Source organism: Vigna unguiculata, chromosome 3 (genome assembly GCF_004118075.2).
Source record: "Vigna unguiculata cultivar IT97K-499-35 chromosome 3, ASM411807v1, whole genome shotgun sequence".
In the NCBI taxonomy this organism is placed as follows: Eukaryota; Viridiplantae; Streptophyta; class Magnoliopsida; order Fabales; family Fabaceae; genus Vigna; species Vigna unguiculata.
The window spans coordinates 61,540,360-61,562,889 of NC_040281.1; the positions used below are offsets into that span (position 1 = coordinate 61,540,360).

The following is a 22,530-nucleotide window of genomic DNA, read 5'->3' on the forward strand; positions in this document are numbered from 1 at the left end:
TACAACTTGAATATTATTTATTACTACATAACTAGCTTTTCTTGAAAAAATATGCCCCATAAACCCATACCACTTTCACTTGTTGTCATATGTGTTTGTAAGCCCCTGGTAGAAAGGTTCAATATAGAACTTCTTTTCACCATTCTTCGTTTTCCAACACTTTCTGCAGGGATCTACATAACCAACATTAAACTATAAAACAAATTTGAACATTACATGGTACATATGAGAATATATTGCTGTAGACATCTCGCTAATCTATGTAACCACATGTTTCTATATTTCTATACATGAAAATTGAAGTCACCACACTGCAGAAGAACCAAATATGTGTCTGTGTCTGTGTTTCTGTCTTATCTCTTTTGGTAATTCATTTTCTTTATGAAATAGGCAAACAGAGAAGCATAAACAATTGGGTAAGCAATGAGCACCACAGCCACAATGCTTAATCTGTCATGCCGGAAACCATAGTAATCTCTTAAAAAGGAACCAACTGGTTGGCGCTTCCCAAAGACGGTTACCTCCTGCTCCAAATCTCCATATTGTGAAGTTAGGAGACCATTCAAGGACCAAGCAGTAGGACAAATCCAGTAGCACCAAACCCACCATTTAGGAATTTTCTGCATATTATGAAACATGGTTAATATCTAAGGCTTCAAAGCATCTTGTATTGTACTTATTGGCATGGATTATGGACATTCAGCTCCCCCAGTCAAGTGCATGTATTAAGTTACTGATATAATTCAAAGATGCAGCTGTGATTCTGTTGCGCAGAATGCTCTAAAGAAATATTCAACAAATGATTATTATCTGTGAAAGTTGTATGGTTATAGGCAGTGAGTGTGATCCTTCAACAATGGAATGAATTACATTTTGGAAAAGGATAAAATTCACCTTTAAAAGTAAGCATTTTGGGTTGGATTGGATTACTCAGAAACTGTGGATCCAAATTCCCTCAAAATTATTTTGGATGCAAGTATAATTAAGGTACAAATTCAAGCCCTTATAATGCCATAAATGTTAAATTATCATAAAGAAGATTTGGTAGATACAGAAGACTTACCGGTCCTGGCATGAGGTATCCAGAAAAGAGATTGAATATGGTGTAGATTGCAGTTGACAATACAGAAGCTATGTCGAGATTGGAGCTCATCGACATTACCATCATTCCAAGATATACAAAGTACAAAAATGTACAGAATGTGGTATAGAAGTACCAAAATACTTTCTGAACTGACCAATGGAAACCTATCATTGGATATGTGATAGCCACATATAAAATTGATTGCACTAAGATATATGGTATTTCAATAGCCACCTACAATAAGAAAAGAATATTACTGAGTTGATAACATCCATTTTTCCTACCAAATAAGTACAACTTGAATTTGTTTGATACAACTACAAACCTGTGCAAATGAATAAGCAGTGGAAGAATACATGCCAGCAAATTTTTCTCGGTACAAGACAGCACGCTCAGTAGCCACATATGGCAGAATTGTTGAGCAGTAATTTATACCCAAAAATATTACAGCAATATACATGGATCCAAGTACGTTGAACAAATCCTGCTGATTGTTTCTTCAACAAAAGAAGTATATGTCAGAACATTCATCTGTACAATTTCAAGTTTAGCACTACACTAGAACCATGCAAACAGGAAGTTTTCCACATCATAAAATTCACAGTTTAAGAATGTCTTCTGTTGATTGCGCCTAATATGACTTGACGCAAACATATATATTGTTTTATGCTTTTATAAAAGACATGCTATTCATGAAACTTGGTTGAGTAATTCACTTGTTTTTCTCTGTAGTTATCACAATGAAGATGCTGAAATTATTAGTTTATGGATGTCGACTTTTCTCTGTTGACAAATAACTTATCAAAAGTAGAAGAACCTCAGATATTTTAATTTAGTCATCTCCTTTCAACTTTAGTCCATATGTTGGAAAAATGAAGTGTAAGGATAACATGTTGTGTCTTCACTATCTGGAGTTTGAGGTTGTGGAGATTCCTTTAACATACATATTTCTTTTTGCAGATAAAACAAATGAGTTTATTTTCAGGACAAATTAGAAGTATATGAAAACAAACTTACATTTCATTCCCTTTCTGCCAAAATACTGCTCCAAATATTATTGCACAAACAATCATGAATATGAAACGTGTTAAGTTGTACTCAGGACTTCTCCAATAGGATAAGTGTTGCTTCCATAGGCATGCCATGAACTGTCCCAAGCTATTTTGTGGGAAACGAGTTGAGAAGTGTAAGTCTCTTGAACCGGGTGCTGGTTCACTTAACACTCTCACCACTTCAAGGGTATCCCTAGAAACAGAAACAGTAATTCGAAATTTGGGATAAGTGATTTTGAAATTTATGATCATTACCATTACGACTGAAAACAAAAGCTTAAAAAAATTTGTAAAATGAATAAAAGCCAATTGGATGCTCACTGGTAAAGGTGTGACTCCTTATATATTTGAGCAAAATCTATTTTAAGGTCTGCTTCTACAGATGCAGAGGTAGCTTCCAACATCCAGGTTGCAGGATTATAATTGTCCATGATCTTTGGCACCCCAGGTATATTCTGATGGACAGAGAAATTACTTAGCTACAAATTTTAACAGTTTAGATGAAGGAGAGGCAAAGGTACACACTCCCCAAATGGGCAATTTTAATTTAGTCACTTAACATATTTGAGACCATTGCAAGAAAATAAGATGATAATTGATCCAACCAGAATCTAAAATGCTATCTACTTTGCTGTTGGTTTGAGCATACCTGAAAATATTCAATCAGTCTACTTGAATGATGGCCTAGCATTCCACTATAAATAATCTGTCCTCCAGATTTCATTAGAATCAACTGCATGAAAAATTAACTCATTTTTAGTCCCTGGCCTGTATATTATCCTTGTCAAATATGACAGAGAAGGTAATATCATCCATTTTATTTCTAGATTTGCAAAGAAGGGGAAATCAAATTTTGTTTCATGCCACGTACTTCCATTTCTAGAAGCAAGAAATCAAGATATTTACTAAATCACCGAGAGAGATGAATACACTGATTTATTTGTATGTTTTACACTACATCAAATACACCATCTTGCTTTGACAACAGAATGCACTTTGGACTACCTCATCAAAAGTCTCAAATATGTCGATGCTTGGTTGGTGTATAGTGCAAACGGTGGTTCTGCCGGTTGCGACAACATTCTTCACTGCACGCATAACAACTGCAGCTGCTCGAGCATCCAAACCAGATGTAGGTTCATCCATAAATATTATTGATGGATTGGAAACAAGCTCCACTGCAATGGTTAGTCTTTTGCGTTGCTCGGTAGATAAGCCACTTTGGCCAGGTACGCCAACTAAGCAATCTTTTACATTGTCAAGTTCAATTGTTTCAAGGACTTCTTCAACAAATTTCTGTTCAGTTGATATACATAGAATTTATAAAGTTATAAAGTGCATCTGTTATTTAGGAAAAAAAAGCCATGGTGCAAGTGATAAGGACACCATACCCCTTTTGTGGCTGAATCAATTTCTGGTGGCAACCGCAACCAAGCTGAGTATTTGACAGATTCTTCAATGGTTATATATGGAGAATGTATGTCATTCTGCTCACAGTAGCCTGAAACTCTTTCAAATGTCTTTTGCACTTTAGGGTATCCTGCAATTCTTATTTCTCCTTCAATGGTGCCTCCAGTTTTTCTTCCGGAAAGAACATCCATCAGAGTTGTCTTCCCTGCTCCACTGACCCCCATCAGTGCAGTGAGAACTCCTGGCCTAAAAGCTCCAGTGATATCACGGAGCAATTGTAGCCTTTTCTCTTCGGAACCATGTTTTTTCATCTCCTGCTCAGAATGACAAAGTTAAAATCTCAATTGACAACATAGTCAACAGCATGAAATCCTGGGAAACAAGATAAGTATGCTTATTACCGGAGGAATATCAACAAAATACTGAACATCCTTAAATGATATTGCTAATGGCTCAAAGGGAAGGACCATTTTCCCTGCATGAACAAACATTTAAAAGAAACCAAAATTCCTTATTATTTTTTCTTGAAAGAAAGAACACTTGTTTGAGATAATTTATCATGGAAGCTTTATTCACCTGTGCTTTGATTTCCCCTTGGTGTGCGGCTAATATCAACAGTAACTGACTTCAGTTCCACACCATCGCTTTTTTCTTGTTCCTTTTGTTGAGAGAGCTTATTTTTTGAGACTAAAGCTCGAGACATCTTAGGCTCTGAATACATTTCCCATGAAGTCAATGGATTGAACAAAAAACAAGTAACTGTTTTATTCTTTTCCTTGTATTAACAAAGATAAGACTTACGTTTTATATATGTTAATGCCAAGACGAATCCAAAATCAAACAGTATGGTTAAACCAAGTAGGGCTCCAACTGATATCCAATAGAAATTGCTGTCAAAGTCTAAACCGTGACTTCTAAGAACCTCCTTCCCTACAGTGATATTTCCCTCTTGGATCTGCAAATAAAAAGGAAAGCAATTTATACATACATACGCACATGTGTATATATATATATATATATATATATATATATATATATATATATATATATATATATATATATATATATACTGTGAGACCTATCATGAAGCTGAATAATAACTATCTTAGAAGATACCTTTTGCCAGCGAGGAGCGTTAAATTCATTTAGTGTTATTCCAATTTCCCCATATGACATTGGAGAAAGCCAAAATCCCCACCTCAACCACCGTGGAAGTGATGCTGCAGTGAATAAACTCTATGAGAAATGAGAAACTTTCAAATTAATACAACTCACAGATGGAGACTATAAAATTGCTTACACCGAGGAAGAATAAAGCCTCCAAACAAAAACATGAGTACTAGGACCAAGGAACCAATAGTTGTAGCTGCAACATCAGTTTTGAAAACTGAAGCAAGGCAACGACACATGGAGGTGGATGACATATGCAAAGTAACAAGCAAAAGAAACTGGCGGAGGAACCTGATCACATAAGATAAGAGATAAGAAAAAGTTGCAAAGTAAAAGAAAAGCATGGTATTTTGTGTATGCATGAAATTAAACAAAGTACTTACCTTGTTATTTCAGGGCTGTAGCCTATAACATAATATGTCATTGATGTCCAAACAATAGAATCAAGTACTGAAAATGGAATCTTTAGAATGGCAGAGGGAAGGCAGTAGGCCCAAGCTGGATAGAGATAGAATTCTGTCTGCTTATCAACAACAGGGAGTCTAGCAATAGTCATGATCAATTCTGCAACTCCATTAGTCATGAGGCGGACAAGAGTGTAGTATAATGAACCCAATAAATAATTTGCACCTATCAAGTCCACAGCCCTCTGAGTGCGTAAGAACACTGTCATTGTTATGATTGCAGTGATTGTAAGCTGCAAAATGTGAAAGGGAAACAAAGTAAGATCAAAGTAACTGATTGAAGCATTCAGGTGTCACTTAGCTGAGTTGAACTTGATACCAACCTGTGCAGTTTTAAACACATAGATAAATGAATTTCGTTTCATGAGGAGAATCTCCCTTTTCATACAAGCTTTGAACAAATCCCATTTTCCCAGAGAGTACTTGCTAAATGATAAAGCGTTTTTATGGGATTCAGATTTATCGTTTGGCTGTGAGAGCTCATCATTTAACATTCTTCCCCAATAACTTGATATGAATATTTGAGCGAACTCATCCACTGAAATATATCTATAAGGAATATCTGTGCGGTACCAGTATTGCCTTTGATCCTTCTTAGAGATTACCTGTACATAGTTGAAATTTATCACTTGTGAGGCTGTAATACGAGGATAAAGTGGATTAAACAAGAAGAAAAATTCACTTGTGCTTTGGCTCAGTGGTAGCTAAGTACTTCCTATGGCACCAAAGGAAAAGGGGAGAGGATGGCATTTGTTATCTCACCTCTTGAAGAAAGTCTGCAACTCCTTTTCTCTCAGGACACCAGAAACCACAATCCTTAAAAAATTGGAGTGCTTGACTGCGGGGTCCGTGGTATACTATTTTACCCTCAGCCATCAGTATAAGATCATCAAACAATTCATAAGTTTCCGGTGCTGGTTGAAGCAGTGAAAGTACTGCAGTTGCATCTGTGATATGCACCAATTGCTGCAGACATGTAACTATTTGAAAGGTTGTGGAACTGTCCAAGCCAGTTGATATTTCATCCATAAAGAGAGCTTTTATAGGACCCACGATCATCTCTCCTGTCATAGGATTTTGAAAAAACAAAGAGATGCATTAGGGGGCAGAATATGTAGAAGAAGAACAACTGGTTTATTTGCTGCCTAAGCAGAAGGTTCCATTAGCCCTCAATTTATCAGAGTCATTGGTCTGGCAAAGAGGTGAGGCATTTAATATATCCTTTAGCCATTACGATTTCTTATAGTTAAAAGAAGAATTTTGAGTTCTGAGTTTTTTTTCAACTATAACAATGTGACATATAAAACATGATTTATCATTCCAGATACCTGTCGTTAGTCTTTTCTTCTGTCCACCTGAAATGCCTCTTTCTAGTGCATCACCTACCAATATGTCAGCACACATATCCAGTCCGAGAATCTGGGATATCAGAAGTTTGTATTCACATGTCAAAAAGGACAGAAACATCTTAAATGAGCCGTTGAAAAATTATGTACTCTAACTCGGTTCCGCTAGAACCAGATGTACCTTTAAAACATATTCTGTTTGAAGATTTTCACTTTGTCCTTCAACTGAAATTGCCTGCAAAAGTCTTGTTATTTTCTTTGTCAACTGGTCGTTTGGTAATTTTGTCATTAATTGTCTATGCTAAAACTACCTTCATATAGGTATCAATATCTGAGTCAGGGATGATTCCTTCTTCTTTTTCCCTCCTGGTGATTTCAGCCACTATATCTGCAATGCAGATGATATATTATATATGAATGTCTAATGGTAACGTACTAATTACAATTTTGTGGAATAATCTTGGATTGAGCAAGTAAGAAGCATCACCGGCTCTGCTTCCAACTCCCTGACAGCGAGCCGAAAAGTCAATTGTTTCTCTCACAGTCATCTCTGGAACGTGCAGGTCATACTGGCTTATGTAAGCTGATGTTTTTTGAGGAACAAATTCATCTAGCTTGTAACCATTGTAAGAGATTTCTCCAGAAACCTGAATATAAGTAAAAGCAGTAGAATATCACAGGGATTGCAGTATAGGAGAATTCTACTGGCTTTGTTCCTTATATTAGTTTTTGAAAGACTTTTTAGAATTCCATCAAGGATGAAGTAACAGTAATGGCACTCCTAAGCATATTCCTTAGTCTATGTTATGCTCAAACATGATTGCTACATGATTATGAGAACTCAGACACAAAAAGGTACTTGAACTAAATGATTTTATCTGATAACTTCAATCTGTTATTGTGTGTTTAAAATACGTACCTTGAGAGATTGCTCTAGTTTTCCAGCCAGTGCCTTTAACAGGGTTGTTTTCCCACAGCCTGGTGGACCAAGAAGAAGAGTAAGCCTGCATATAAAAACATCTTTGAAAGTTTAGCAATTTAGCCCCTTTTATTGTAAGCTTTATAATATTTGTGGTCTCAATACGATACAAGCTTAATGTACTAGTGAATTTTAAGGGACTGAATTCAGAAAGACAGAAAACATGTGCTTGAGCACACATTCATGTGCACACTTTTGTCAGTAAATGGCAGAAAAACAGTAAGTGCTAAGCAATACACTCTTTACAGTAATTTGAAATTGGTGAGGAACCAGTTAAGTCGTGTGAGTTTCAAGTGCATTGTTAGTATTTCTAAGCTACCTGGCATTTTAAAACAACATAGGCATATAACATATTCACTTACCTTGATGGCTTAATGATGCCACTCACATCATTCAGGATGCTTATCTCTGCTCCTTGAGAATTACACGATATAGTCTTCATGAAACCCTGTTCAAAGGATAAATTCAGGTTATTTTATGATGAACAAATGTAAACATTTCTTTGTTCTTCTTAGCTTGTGTTTCTTAATATTGCTTTATATATAATTCGGTTTCTTAGTGACCTGATTAGGTTCAAGGAGGAAGCATGCTTACAGAAAGTGAGCTAGAAAAAGAGTTCCATAGAGTTGGGAGTGCCTTCCCTTGAACAACCTCACATTCTGCTCCTACACTCAGGTTCTTGTACCTGATCTCCACAGTAGGTAACTTCACATTGACTCTGAAAACAACCAATATGTCAATTCTTGAAATAAAGTACCAACATCAACTTGTACACCATTCCCCGTTCCTTCATTTAACTGATGATGCAAAGTGATCCCAGTGATCAGAAGTATGCAAAGTGTGAAACTGAAACAAAAGTAACAAGCAAGTAGAATGGGGGGGAAACAAAAAGGAAGTTTCGAACACCGAATAGAACTTCGAAAATAGGTCAAAAGCTATCCTATTTTGCAGCAATTGGGTCCATACCAATTACTCTGACAGAATGTTACACTTATTCTGTTTGTGACAACACTAGGAACATGTTTTACAGTTTGATGAATCAAAGCAAGTGTAAATATACCTGTCCATCCTTTCTCTTAGTTTCTGCAGCAATTGGAGGTTATCATTCTCAATGTGCTTTATGAGCCTGTCAATGAACAAACGCTTTTCCACTGCTCCAAGCTTGGTAACATCAACCACCCTTTTGCTGCTGCTTCTCCAAGCTCCAAACTTTTCCACTGTTTCTCTGGCGCTGCGGCTTGTACTGTCCTCCTGAGTGATATCAACAAAAGAAGTCTTAATCCTTTTGAAAGTTGGTAGCTTCTCTATGGAAGCCCACTTGGACTGAAGCTCCTTGTCTTCCTCCACAAAGGAATCTGCATCTCTCTCAAAGGTCAACACATGGCCCTGAGTCCTTCCTCTTGGAGTTAACTCCATTGAAATTCTGTTCAACTGGGGGCTTTCTGAAGCAGCTACTACTGGAGCTGTTAAACCTCAATCTCCTCAAGCCTTCACACAGAAAAAAAAACCACTGTGTCTTTCTCCTTTAAAATTGGGAAACCATTTGTGAAGAAGATCCTATAGCAGCCACCTCTTCTGTGGTCCCTTGATTGGGAAACAAATCCAATCTGGTCATATGATTGTCAAGGTTCATTCAATCGCAGGAAGAGAGCTGTTTTGTTACATCTACAACACCAAACAATGGTTGTTTTGCTTCTTTTATTTGGTTCCTCTCTCTTTCATTTAGTTATTATTTTATAATCCCCTCCTTCATCATTGACCAGCACAGAGAAAGTCCTTGTGGAGATTGTTTTTCCCATAAAACCAGTTTTTTAGTTCATATTGTAATAACATGTTGTTTTCTTTGATTCAAAGGTAGCAGTCACTGCAAAAGTGATTACTGCTAACGGTTGACGTATCTTTTAGATTAAACTATCTACTTCACCCCACACTTCTGAGATTTACTACTATGTTAAAAAAAAAAAAGGTATAATTATTTATTTAGTATCCAAATTTTTTGAGTTGATTTAATTTAATTCTCCAATTTTTTTAAGGTTCAATTTGGTCTCCGAACTTTTATAAGATTCAATTTAGTATCTTTATTTTTTAGAGTGGTTCAGTTTAATACTTTCAATTACATTTCCGTCAATGCCGTTTGTATACTCGTGAGGTGTTATTGTGTAACAGAAATATGGATGAAGTTGTTAATTAGATTGATTGGTTTGTGTAGTTAACATCATTTTAGTTTCTTTGTTGATGTTTACTTTATCAAATGTATTCATTATGATACTAAATTGATCCACTTTAAAAACTAAAAATACCAAATTGAATCTTCTAAAATCCCGAGAACTAAATTAAACAAACTAAAAGGTTCTAAAAAAAATTATAACAATTTTATGTCAAAGAAACAAAAACTTCACCTTTTTCAAGCATGGATGTCTTCAAATAAGTTTTCATATATTAAAATCAATTTATTTGTGAAATTCTCTTATGTAACTTCTTTTAATTTTTGCAAAAACTAGATTTAATTTATGAAAAACTCATTTTACTTTTTGTTTAGTAATAAAAAAATTCCTTAGCTTAACTAAATTTTACTTTTCTAATGGGCAAAATTTTCAAACATAAGTACCCACATTTGTCTCTCCCGTAAGCACTTTTATCTTGTTTATTATTAAATATTAAAAGTTATCTTGAGTCTTTTTCAACGTTCATTGCATTAGCTTATCTATGTAAGCACACTTGTCCATTTTTTACTAGGGTGGAGCCATGGGTATTTCATAAAGTGGACTAGGAAAGTGCAAGGAAAAAACCCTACAATTTTATATTATTAACATCAATTTATGACTTATGAGCCTAAGAAAAAAGTGATTTTTAAGAAAAAATATAGGAGTTTTGGTTCAAGAAAAGATCAAATTTGAATTAAACTCGATGAGATTGAAGTAAATCTCAGCATGAATTTGTTGAATAACTAATTGTGATGATGATGATGCATGTAGACTTTCAAAGTTCAATGGCGGCTTATTGAATAAAATATTCTGAAAATGGAGAGTTATTATTATTTTTTCAAAGGTTTGAGTCATCTATATTGAAGAATTTGCTGGACTAACATAGTACCTGCAATGTGAAAAATCACATGCAGTGTGTCTGTCTTCAAATGTTGCTTCGTTGTTACCTGTCATTTTCAAATAAAATAATATATCATCATTTAGTGATTTCTTTTTTCTAAAAATATATTATGCTTTTAGTGGCACATAAATAAAATATTTTACAAATAAAATTTAAAATAATTTTTCACTTTATTTATCATTCGCATTGGCCAACACCATAACTAACTCTGACTTTTCCAACGCTATGTATCCAATTATTTTATTTATTTGGCTTCGTCCTGATCCGCCATCATTTCTGTTATCGTTTTTTAATAATTGAATCTCAAAATACGCTTTAAACCAATTTCATAGTTTTCAAAATCATAATTAAAAAAATTAAAATAAAATAAATTAATTTCAAACTGTAAAGTGTTAACTAAAATAACAATATTTTGAACATACCAACAACAAAAATGTGCAGCTCCAGTGAGTATCTTGCAGCCTCCAGCAGTGGGTGCATGCATGGCCCAGCAGTTTCTTTTGGAACTTTCTTATTTTTCTAATCACAACTTGTTGCAGACACAGTCATTTTAATTTACTACAATATTACCACACACAACATGTGCTAATTAAGAAATATACTTAAAATAAGGTCTTACGATTTTATTTTCAAAAAATATAAAATAAATCACGACACTTCTAACTTAAAATCTTAAAATAGATTTTATTATATCTATAACATAAATCTAAATTTAATCACGTAATCACATTAAGAAATTGATATCATTCTCGTTTTACAGTTCTTTCAAAATAATAAATTTGTGAATTTTCATTCTTATTGGTATTTCATTTTTTTAATTTCTATCTAATATATAATTTAACTCTCCAACAAATTTATAAGTTTTCTTTCTGTGCTATTCAATTTTTTGTTATTTTAATTGAATGTAAAACTTTATATCATATTTAAATTTTCACCCGTAAAAGACTTACTTAAAATCCAATGCAAAAACATGTTTATCATTGTTAACTTTTTAATATAAGAATTTGACTCATTGCTTATAATAATAAGAAGAAAAAAGGTAAGTTAAAGACGCATGCAATTTTTTTCTCCTTCACTTTAAACGGAGGTCAATATAAAATCCATTTTACAACATGGTCATGGTTTATATACAATATATCTTTGTCTTTGGTTCGTTATACATTACAATGTCAAACCTAATGAATAAAACAGTTAGTATTAGATAAATACCATTACAAGTATGTGATTCTTGTTATGGGAGAGGACTACAATTTTTTTCTACACACTTGAAAATGGGTTAGAATTCTGTTTTCGAAAACCGAATTCCTATCTTTTTTTTCTTAAATTGTCCCAAAATCAGTTAGAATTGATTCTCGAAAACCTGACCTGGATATTTTTTCTTTAATTTTGGTTTTTTTAAATTGAAGAGAAAGCTAAAATTTATATTTTTTTATTTGTTTAGTTTTATTTTATTTACAGGAAAAGGGAAAAAAATTAATGGTAAAAATTATAATAAATTAATTTAATAATTGTTAATGGTAATTGATGTAATTCTTTGAAACAATTAAATATTGAAAAATATATAATTATATTTTGAAATAAATTAAGTTTATTATTATTTGAAATGTAATATATAGATTATTAAAAATTATATGTTCAAAATAGAGGAATAAATAATCAATTGAAAAGTTGTTAAAGGAAAAAAAGATTTGATTGTAAAATTATATCGTAAAATAAATTGATTTTATTATTATTTTATTGTAGTTGAAAGTTTATAAATTAGGCATTGATGATTTGTAGTTAAAATTTGATATTAAAATTTGATGTGTGAAGTTTAAATAATTAACTGTTTTTTAAGTAATTATTTTTAGTTTGAATTATTGTACAATTAAATATTTTTCTACTTTTACAAATAATCTTCGATCAATTATTTATTCTTTTATTTTCTTAAAATATAATTTTTAATTATGTATATATTGCATGTCAAATAATAAAAAACTTAATTTATTTAAAAATATAATTATATATTTTAAAATATTTAATTATTTCAAAATATTAAATCATTTATTATATTTTAAAATATTTTTTCCTTCCCTTTTATTTAAAAATAAACAAATAAAAGTTTTATTTTTTCTTTTAATTTTAATAAAAAAAATTAATAAAACGGAAATTAAAAATAAAAAAAATTAGTTCAGAATTTGATTTTTCGATAATCGAATTCTAACTGATTTCCAAGTCATTTTCAACATAAATGAATATTAGGATTCGATTCTCTAAAAACTAAATTCTGAACCAATTTCAAAAGTGTGCTATTGCTGTAAATATTATTAGACACATTATGCTATGTGGCAAAATAAAAAGAGAAACCATACTATTTTGGACAAAAAAAAATCGAGAGGAGTGTGGGAAGGAGACGAAGGAAAAGTATGGTTTTATTTGTTTATTCAATAAAGGCAAAAATGTTTTTTTCACTAGGCTTATACGTATTAAAAGTCTCACCTCGACTAGAGATAAAATAATTTTATAGTATATAAATGAGGTACAAATCAGACTTTATAAGTTGATTTTGTAAGATTAAGTTAGGTTTAAAACTCACTTCTAACTATAGTATTAGAGTTATTTTTTATAAAAAAAAAATTTCTAGCAAAATTTCTTAGACATTTTGTTTCACTCTGCTACTATTTGGCCACTTACGAATCACCTATTTCTAAACTCACATTATAAATACCTTAATATGAGAGTATGTTTCAATTGTGAAAGTTTTATTACCTCACAAGTATTTCGTGGTTGTTGCCATTACCACTCTCATCCCCATCAACATAAACCATTGGATTGTCATTGTCTTCAATTATTGTTATCCTGTAATGTATCATTGTTTTTTTTTTGAAATTTATGAGATTCAATTTTATCATTTTGTTTTTTCTATTTCTACAATACTCCACATTATGCTATTCAAGTATTTTCTGATTATGTAGTCTATAAATGACTTACAAGTTATATAATTTGAAAGTTTTTTTTAAACAAATTTTGAAATGTGCAATCCAAAATAAATTTTTAGATATGAAAGTCATCGTTTTGAAATCTATAATGGATTGAATTCAAAAATTTATTTTAAATTCCACCGTCTAAAATGTATTACATTTATGAAAAATGTGTTATGGAATGTGCAATCCGAAATTCATTTCCATATCTATATAAAACATATTCTTACATAAATAATGAATTATTTTACTAATAAAAGTTTTTACGCCATCTCTTTCGATCAATTAACTTTTTGCTGCCTCAAATTTCCCAGTACCAAGTATTTCATCCATGTAAAACAATGCATCTACTTAATCTAATATTTTGTTCCAAAATTTGGATTTCATTTCCCTTAAAAAAAATCAGGATAAAAATAATTACAAAATTTATTACAAAAGAATGTACTGATACTATGTTATAGTGAAACGGTCTTAAGTATGGACTAATCAAATATAGAAATAAAAAAGTGGTTTTCAATTTGTGATATCAGTAAATCAAAATTGATTTCCAGATTACACAAATTTAACCTGTGTATTACACATTATAAAAGTGAATTTTAATTTCACATTTTATAATTTGGAAGTTAAGTTGTATCTTTGACTTTCAAATTACACAATTTATAAAATTGCATAATTTATGACTCATCATTACTTTTAAATTATGTCATGAATCTTGCAATAATCTTCTAAATTTTGAATTTCACAATCTAAAAACATTACTTATTACTTACAGAATGCACAATTCGAAAAACTTATGAATTACACAGTTAAAAAAAAATATCAATTCAAAAACTCAAAAAATTTCAAAACCATATGTAAATCTCTTATTTACCTTTAAGCTTCACTATTTTCACCCAAGTACATTGCAAAATTGTAGTAAACCCTTCCATCATGGATAGCAAAGAGCACAAATCAATTCTACAAGTGTTTAGCAAAAACAACACAATAACACAAGGACAAAATTGGAATTTGCACATTCATAGGGTGCACAAGGAAAGTACGGGCTGCAAAAAGAATCCCCTTCACCATATACTTTACTTATAACTATTGCTTTTTGTATCCAACATAATTTCTTCCAGCACCTCATTTATTCTAAAATGTCCTTCATACTTTTTATTGTATAACAACTACGATTTTTTGGAAATAATTTAAATATTCCATAATTTAGAAGTTTAAAGTTTAAAAATATTGTTGATGATTTCACAATCCAAAATACTTGTGCTTTTACGGATTATAGATATGAAAAGTTACATTTATCCTTTCGAAACTCATAATTCCAAGTAAACTAAATCTCGAAATCCTTTTTTGGAATGTTTAATTCAATAAAAAGAAACTCGAAAATCAAATCACTTATTCACTTTCACAAACTTTATATATAAATCAACTTATTTTCACCTTCAAATTTAAAAAAAAAAAAAAAAAATATATATATATATATATATATATATATATATATATATATATATATATATATAATATTTATCTTCTGATCCACTCAAAGACATGATTTTCCTCTTGCTTTTATCAATTTTCGCTTCTACAAGACATCTGGAAGTAAATAACAAAGTTAAGCAAAAACCTATTCTGATAATCACTAAGATAAAACATGTACCTTTTAATTACTAAGCTAAGCAAAAACCTATTCTGATTATCTTTTGCATTCTTTTATTAATTCATACCATTTGAGAAGGCAAAAAAAGTATCCATAGAATACAGATATTGTTGAATATACCTTTTGCTTCCAAATATTTCTGCAAATGAAAATTGAATCGGAAAATCTCAATTGTTTGGAATCTCACACAAACAAAGACATTCAGAACTGCTTCCTGGGATGGGTTTCGTTTTCCTAACCACCGCCACCTTCGACCACCACCTTAATTAGCTGGTAAGACAGGATTGTTCTTACCCTTCCTTTTTCTTCAAACCCTCTTTCTCCGTTTTTCTTCTCTGTCCGTTTTCTCTCTAGATTATGAACATGACACTGTGACATCGCTATTACCGTTCTTGGGTCTTTAATTTCTCAAATTTCTCTTCTTTAAATCCCAAATTCTTAATTTAATTGAAAAAAACCTTTTTTTTTTTTTGGGAAGAACACTGTTAAAACTTATTCCTGCTGGGTTTCTTTGTAAGAGTTTAAACTGTGAATTGTTACTCTTGGTTTTGCTGGCTGAATTGTTTTCTCTTCTTTTCCTTGTTCAATCGCAGGAGGGATTGGTGGCGATGACGGTTCGTTTTTCTTTTACTTTTCTGTTTTCTCTCCATTTCGCATCCCTTTCAAATAATCGTTTTCCATACATAATATGTATCCATCAAGAATCAGGAATCACAACCAAGCAACCAAGAAAAAAAGAAGTATTCAATGGAGAAGCTTTGTTCAAATGAACCATGCTGACCCCAACGAGCATGAGCAACGAGGTTCTTTGGGTGGTTTTTAGCGGTTTAATGGTGGGTGTTAGTGTACAGAAAAGTAGGGGACAGAATTAAACATTTAAAAATGAAGGGATTAAAAAGTAAATACTCAAAACTATTTTTATTAATTAATGGGGATTTTTTTAGGGAATAATAAAAATCAAAACTTTCACCAACCCCTGAATATATAAATGAAGTGGGTGTCTTGGAGTGATGAGAAGAAAAAAGAATTGAAGTGACACATACACTCACACAGAGGAAGAGAAGAGAGAGATGGCTTGCAGACAATTGTGGGCTTCAAGAGCGGCCTCTTACCTGAGGATCTCTGTGTCTCACAGAGCCTTTTCTAATGGTCATCACTCCTCCTTCTGTTTCCATCTCTCGTCTCATTTCATCTGTTTTTCATTTCATCTATTTCATTGATCACCTACAATTTTGTTCTCCTCATGTCTTTTGTTATGTGCTGGATCTTCTCGTACATGTCTTTCCTTCAATCTCTCAGTTTAAATTTGGGCTCTCTTAATTTCTGGATTGGCAAATTACATTACATTTCTTGACATGTTTTTTTGTGTATAATATGTATCATAATGCTAACACTTAGTGTGGATTCATCCATGAATAGATATCTCTTAATGTGTCGGTTCTCTTGGCATTGCTTCTTTTTTATTTTTTCATTTTTTCCTTTGTACTATCTATATATTTTAATGGCAAGGAGCTTTCTAAGCAGTGGTGGGAAGGGAAGTGCTCCACCCACCTACCAACAAAATACAATTTCCAATTTTTTATGATTAGTTTTTGACCTTTTGTTACTGTTTCACATTCTTAATGGCAGTATTATCTGTCACCTACTAATTGTGTTGCATTCTAAACCTAGTGGGCCTTACTGGCCCAAATAGATACAATAATCAAACTGGAGAATGAGAAGGGTGGTGTTGGTAATGATAGTGTGTGTACGTTGTAGAAGGGGGAAAAAGTTGTTGTTTTTTTGGCACTAAATGTATAATGGAAACTAGGATAAAATTGAATATATTTCATGTGTGTATACGATTTCAGAGATATAGTTTGCTAACTTCTGGTGATCTCTCTAACTTAACTGCCCTTGTTGGATTCTTCCATGTTATACTTGTTGCAGTTGTTAAAGATTTGAAGTATGCTGATTCCCACGAATGGGTAAAAGTTGATGGGAATTCTGCAACCGTTGGCATCACTGATCATGCCCAAGATCATTTGGGTGATGTTGTGTATGTTGAATTGCCTGAAGTGGGAGCAACCGTCACACAAGGAGATAGTTTTGGTGCAGTTGAAAGTGTGAAGGCAACTAGTGATGTTAACTCTCCTGTTTCTGGAACAGTGATTGAAGTGAACGAAGAGCTTAGTAGCTCTCCTGCTTTGGTGAGTTTTATTGACAAAATGTGTTTGCTGAGTTTATGTGCATTAACTATTTTTTCTCCCTGCTGTACTTTTTAGTTTTCACTTGCCACATCTTGGATCAATATGCCTATGTAATGCAGAAGTATTGCACTGAATTATTTTTTCTCAACACCTAAGTGTTTTAATGTTGTCCTACGTTTCTTCATGCAGGTCAACTCAAGCCCTTATAAAGATGGATGGATAATTAAAGTTGAACTGAGTGACAGCGGTGAACTAAACAACTTGATGGATTCAGAAAGGTACTCCAAATTCTGTGAAGAAGAAGATGCACATTAAGATATTTTTCAGTACATCATGTTTTAGTTGGGAAAGCTAAGAATGGATTGTTCCGTTTTCTGCATGTGTCACGTCTTGACTGCTCTATTTTTATTTTTCATGAGCTTGTGATTCAATGGGATGATTTATCAGTCTTTGCAATGGAAATATGAATTTGATAACGTGGTACATTGATTGCTAGTTTTCTTTATAAAGTCATGCCAATTTTTTTAGATGACTATGATAGTCCGAGAAATAAGATGGGACTGTAGTGTAGTTACCAAGAGTTGAAGATGGGATTGAGATTTCAAGGTCCATGTTCTTTACACATGATAGACACCATTTTTCAAATATTGCATGAAGAAAAGTACCCTTAGTGCTAGTTCAAAATACATCCTATTACAAGAATATAAAGTTGAATCTGAAAAAGAAAATATAGATTTACTTGTGATTTAGCTGTTGATCTATTAAAAGTGGGTGGAACATCATTGTAGAGTCATCCAAAAAATTAGCGACAAAAACTTCAATGTGGTTGGTTACAAACTGGCAATACTTTGCTCTGAAGTCATAAAGGAGCTTTGTCTCGCGTTTGTCACGCATGATACTTGTGATTTATAATTTCAAATTGATGTGATTCTATGAAAAGGCTCGACTATAGAAATAGTGAGCAAAGTAAGTGGTACTTATCAAAACACTTCAAAATTATAGCTCAGGTTTATGTCAGCAGCATAAAATTTAATTCTTTTATTAAGGATTGTAAGAATATTTAGGATTGGAACTCATTCCTTAATTTTACACAAGAGTATAACCCATTGCCCTAGAAAAATATATTCCCTCACTATTACTTTTTCTTAGAGATCTTATATCAACTGCATACACCTTCTGTAATTTAATTATATCGAGATCTTATACCAACTGCATATACCTTCTATAGTTTTATGAAATCTCTAACACTTTTAACTCGATATTTTTTCTAGAAAAGATCTTGATTTTTTTTTTTAAATTAAAGTTTAGATTATTAAAGAAATATACATAATAATTACTCATAACATACTTTTAGCTATCAAAATATAATAAAAATTGACTTAACTAGTTAATATTGTTAATAGTATATATACTATTTGGCCAAAGCAGTGAAAAAAAAAAATACAGAATACTAGAGTTGTAATTGTTTACATAAATGAACTGCAACGTAAATGAAGATATCACAATCCACGCCTTGTACTAGATGTACCATGTTTTAAATTGTCCATAATAATTTGGGAGGATAAGCATTATTCATACGGAATGCCAAGCCAAGATTCCTTTTTGTCTAAAGAGATGTAAAATCTGTATCTGTCTTAAACAGGAACCATAAACTATCCTACCAAAGGTACTTCATTTTTATAGGGCCATTGACAATAGTACCTATGGAATACGAAATGTGCGTACTGTTCAAACTCGTTTTCTCAACAATAGCAATGATGACAAGTAACGAAAACCAACCACAACAATTAAGTGTGTGAGAACTGTCACCAGCTTTGCTTATGAATGAAGTGACATAAAATACTGATTTACTTTTTTTTATTATTATTATTGAATATTCGGAACCTCTTCTATATCTATCCAATAACTCAAAAGCAAGAATTGCTAACTAATCTGCCACTTCATTACAAGAACGTTTAACATGAGATAAAAAGAAAAGCAAACATTCATTTACACCAAATCCTGCAGTCCTATAAAAATACCACCAAAGTGCGTGTTTATTGGTTTCTCAGCTCACCAAAATTGGAGATAAAGATCCATAGCTACTTGCAATAATATTCCCATTTTCATCTATAAGTACCCTCATAAACCAGATCCTCTGTTCTTCTTCTTAACATACGCATCAAAATTACCTTTGAAGAAAGGTATTTGAGGTGCCTTCCACGAAAACAACTCATAGTGAAGATCTCAGATTTATGTTTAATTTGATCCGATACGATCCAGACAGGTCATTACTTAGTATTTAAGGATTAACTAGGAAAACAAAATCTCACATGGCTAGTATTCAAACACACGGTGTTCATCTGAGAGAAACATTTAACCTTACATTAACTTGATCTCTCTCTGAAAGAAATACTTGGGTTGGGCATACAAACACAACACATTTTATAATTTGATCGTGTAAAAAATACAAAATAGAAGAATCAAAATAAGAGGGGGAGAGAACACACAGGGCAAGAGAAAAGAGTTACAAATATTACTTATCACAACACAAGGGCAACGCTCAAAACACTACCAGCACGTAGCAGTGGAATGAATTGCTTAGGCCTTTTCCCACTTGAGGGGCTTGACCACTTCCCATGTGAAATCAGGGTCCTCTCTGCCAAAGTGTCCATATGCAGCAGTCTTCAAGAACCGGTTATTCCCACCCCTCTTCAGATCAAGGTTGATGGAAATCATACCAGGTCTGAAGTCAAAGTTCTCCTTCACAATGTTCAGGATCTCTTTGTCATGGATCTTCCCAGTTCCATAGGTATCAACGAAAACAGACAAAGGCTCAGGCACACCGATAGCATAAGACACTTGCACAATGCATCTCCTGGCAAGTCCACTGGCCACAATGCTCTTAGCAGCCTGCCTCACAATGTAAGCACCACTCCTATCAACCTTGGTGGGGTCCTTTCCAGAGAAGGCACCACCGCCATGAGCACCCCATCCTCCATAGGTGTCAATGATGATCTTCCTCCCGGTCAGACCGGCATCACCATGAGGACCACCAATCACAAAACGCCCAGAGGGGTTCAAGTGGAAGATGGTCTTCTCATCAAGGTACTTCTCGGGAATCACAGGCTTTATCACGTGCTCCTTCAGATCAGCAGCAATTTCATCGTTTGTCACAGTCTCGTCATGCTGTGTGGAGATGAGCACAGTGTGGACACGTACTGGAACCATGGCACCCTTGTCATTGTAATACTCAACAGTCACTTGGGTCTTGCCATCAGGCCTGAGCCAAGGGCAGGTACCGTTCTTGCGAACCTCGGTGAGACGAGCCCCAAGTTTGGTTGCAAGGACATGGCTCAACGGCATCAATTCAGGGGTCTCGTCGGTGGCATAGCCAAACATGTGACCCTGGTCGCCGGCACCGATTTCTTCAGGCCTTTTGGTGAGATGGCCATGCACACCCTGGGCAATATCAGGACTCTGCTGCTCAATGTTGACAAGGACCTTGCAGTTGTCGGCATCAAGTCCCACATCGTCCGAGATGAAGCCGATGTTCCTGCAGGTGTCACGCACGATCTTCTCGTAGTCAACGTTGGCCTTGGTGGTGATTTCTCCGAAGACCATGACCAGGTTGGTTTTGGTGCATGTCTCACAAGCAACCTTGCTCTCTGGATCTTGCTCAAGGCAGGCGTCAAGAACAGCATCGGAGATTTGGTCGCAGAGCTTGTCTGGGTGTCCCTCGTTCACGGACTCGGAGGTAAACAGAAATGTCTCTGCCATCTTCAAAATTTTAAAACTGCACAGCACAACAACCCTACAATTAGAATCCAAATGCAAATTCCCAAAAGGGTGCAAAATACGTGCATAACATTCAGCAAAGGAAAAAAGCTTAGAGAATTTTAAGACAAGTGCTATTCTTTAACCAACGAGAAGTGGATCTAGCAGAAGCATATGATATGATAGACCACTATACGAATCTCACTAGCCAACAATAATAGATGCGAGAAACAACAGATACACACCCCCACAAGAATATGCAGCTCCAAAATCCCCCCCTTCCCACAAAGGTGAATATTTTTTACAAGCCATTAACATAGAATTCGGGATAGATCTGAAAGACTAACGCGTATTCTGCAGAAATAAAAGAAACAGGGTATCGTTCACACGTAATTTGGGGAAACAGAGATCGACCCAGTAAAAGAAGCCCAAAGCAAACGGACCCAGAAGGGGAAGATCCCAAATTGATGAAGGGTAATAACTACTATGTGTAAGAATGCAGAAGAAAGAGAAGGTAGGAACAGAGCAAACGAAGAGTACCTTGAAAGGTAGAAGAACCGACAGAGAGAGAGAGAGAGATCTTAACGATAGGGTGGTTAAGTGGGGCTTGGTCTCAACTCTGAAGTCAAGCGCTGCGAGTTGAAATGAGAGCATTGAGTTGGAATTTATAGGGAAAAGGGGTGGGTGGTGTAACGTTAATGACGAAAAAGCCCCTAAGTAACATGATTACATTACGGGTTAGATTCATCCATTTGCATGTGAATGTCGTGTGGCATTTGAGTGGACGGCTGAGATGGGAAGTGAGAGTGAATCGGAGCCGTTGACTGTGTTGAAAAAATGAGAGAGGAAGGTAAAATGGGTCATGCCTATTGCTTGCTTACCAACTACAACCTTTGAGGTTGGGCAAGTGTGACATTGACATGTTACACCTTTTTCTTTGTCTGTGTGGTTTTGACTCTGAATTCAGTGCCTCCTACTCCGAAGAATGTAGTGGTTGTATTAAAAAATGTTAATTGCATATGTTAAATGATAAATGATGAATTTTAATTGCATTATTATTTTATGAGCAAAAGTAATGGAGTGTGGTTGGTGAGGAAAAGATGCATGTCTTGTGAGTGTGACTGGGCGGAGAGAAGTCTCTTGCTCAAGAAACTTTGTAGTTGTTGACACATAATTTTTAGAATGAATGACACAGGTTTTTCGTTGCAGCATGCATAGAAAAAATTCATAAAAATATGTTTGGTAGAAAACTGAGAATGGATGAAAAATACTGGGAAATTTATAAGTATTTTGTGGGAGAGAAAAATAGAAAAACAATTAGAGTAAGAGAAAAAATAGAAAAAAAGAGAGTAGAAATAGAGAAA

The 22,530-nt window shown here is 33.7% G+C and overlaps 3 protein-coding genes across 3 annotated transcripts; 1 reads left to right on the forward strand and 2 right to left on the reverse strand.

Annotated features, from left to right (window-relative positions):
* Nucleotides 1–332: 332 nt before the first annotated feature.
* Nucleotides 333–9,238, reverse strand: LOC114176971 (pleiotropic drug resistance protein 3-like). The gene is made up of 24 exons (XM_028062173.1): nucleotides 8,566–9,238; nucleotides 8,100–8,223; nucleotides 7,868–7,953; nucleotides 7,446–7,530; nucleotides 7,014–7,173; nucleotides 6,838–6,914; nucleotides 6,708–6,761; nucleotides 6,509–6,599; nucleotides 5,943–6,244; nucleotides 5,504–5,785; nucleotides 5,100–5,413; nucleotides 4,847–5,007; nucleotides 4,663–4,766; nucleotides 4,348–4,501; nucleotides 4,123–4,257; nucleotides 3,948–4,021; nucleotides 3,528–3,860; nucleotides 3,142–3,432; nucleotides 2,786–2,869; nucleotides 2,458–2,591; nucleotides 2,102–2,329; nucleotides 1,410–1,581; nucleotides 1,064–1,318; nucleotides 333–620 (listed from the first exon to the last, which is right to left on the reverse strand). The coding sequence occupies exons 1-24, from the start codon at nucleotides 8,919–8,921 to the stop codon at nucleotides 354–356; spliced, it is 4,323 nt and encodes a 1,440-aa protein (XP_027917974.1). The 5' UTR covers nucleotides 8,922–9,238; the 3' UTR covers nucleotides 333–353.
* A 6,927-nt stretch (nucleotides 9,239–16,165) lies between these two features.
* Nucleotides 16,166–17,893, forward strand: LOC114174938 (glycine cleavage system H protein 2, mitochondrial-like). Its single transcript, XM_028059670.1, has 3 exons — nucleotides 16,166–16,370; nucleotides 17,151–17,410; nucleotides 17,600–17,893. The coding sequence occupies exons 1-3, from the start codon at nucleotides 16,292–16,294 to the stop codon at nucleotides 17,723–17,725; spliced, it is 465 nt and encodes a 154-aa protein (XP_027915471.1). The 5' UTR covers nucleotides 16,166–16,291; the 3' UTR covers nucleotides 17,726–17,893.
* Nucleotides 17,894–19,727: 1,834 nt separating this feature from the next.
* Nucleotides 19,728–21,823, reverse strand: LOC114176042 (S-adenosylmethionine synthase-like). Its single transcript, XM_028060946.1, has 2 exons — nucleotides 21,707–21,823; nucleotides 19,728–21,185 (listed from the first exon to the last, which is right to left on the reverse strand). The coding sequence occupies exon 2, from the start codon at nucleotides 21,167–21,169 to the stop codon at nucleotides 19,991–19,993; it is 1,179 nt and encodes a 392-aa protein (XP_027916747.1). The 5' UTR covers nucleotides 21,170–21,185; nucleotides 21,707–21,823; the 3' UTR covers nucleotides 19,728–19,990.
* Nucleotides 21,824–22,530: the final 707 nt, after the last annotated feature.

Bases quoted from the DNA above. Each gene is read 5' to 3' on its own strand.
- LOC114176971 (XM_028062173.1), bottom strand. From the start codon at position 8,921: ATGGAGTTAACTCCAAGAGGAAGGACTCAGGGCCATGTGTTGACCTTT. The intron at 7,954-8,099 runs GTAAGCATGCTT...TCCTTTGAACAG, and splicing joins CTTTTTCTAGCTCACTTTCT to GGTTTCATGAAGACTATATC. The intron at 6,600-6,707 runs GTACATCTGGTT...CTGATATCCCAG, and splicing joins AAACAGAATATGTTTTAAAG to ATTCTCGGACTGGATATGTG.
- LOC114174938 (XM_028059670.1), top strand. From the start codon at position 16,292: ATGGCTTGCAGACAATTGTGGGCTTCAAGAGCGGCCTCTTACCTGAGG. The intron at 16,371-17,150 runs GTCATCACTCCT...TACTTGTTGCAG, and splicing joins TCACAGAGCCTTTTCTAATG to TTGTTAAAGATTTGAAGTAT. The intron at 17,411-17,599 runs GTGAGTTTTATT...TTCTTCATGCAG, and splicing joins TTAGTAGCTCTCCTGCTTTG to GTCAACTCAAGCCCTTATAA.
- LOC114176042 (XM_028060946.1), bottom strand. From the start codon at position 21,169: ATGGCAGAGACATTTCTGTTTACCTCCGAGTCCGTGAACGAGGGACAC.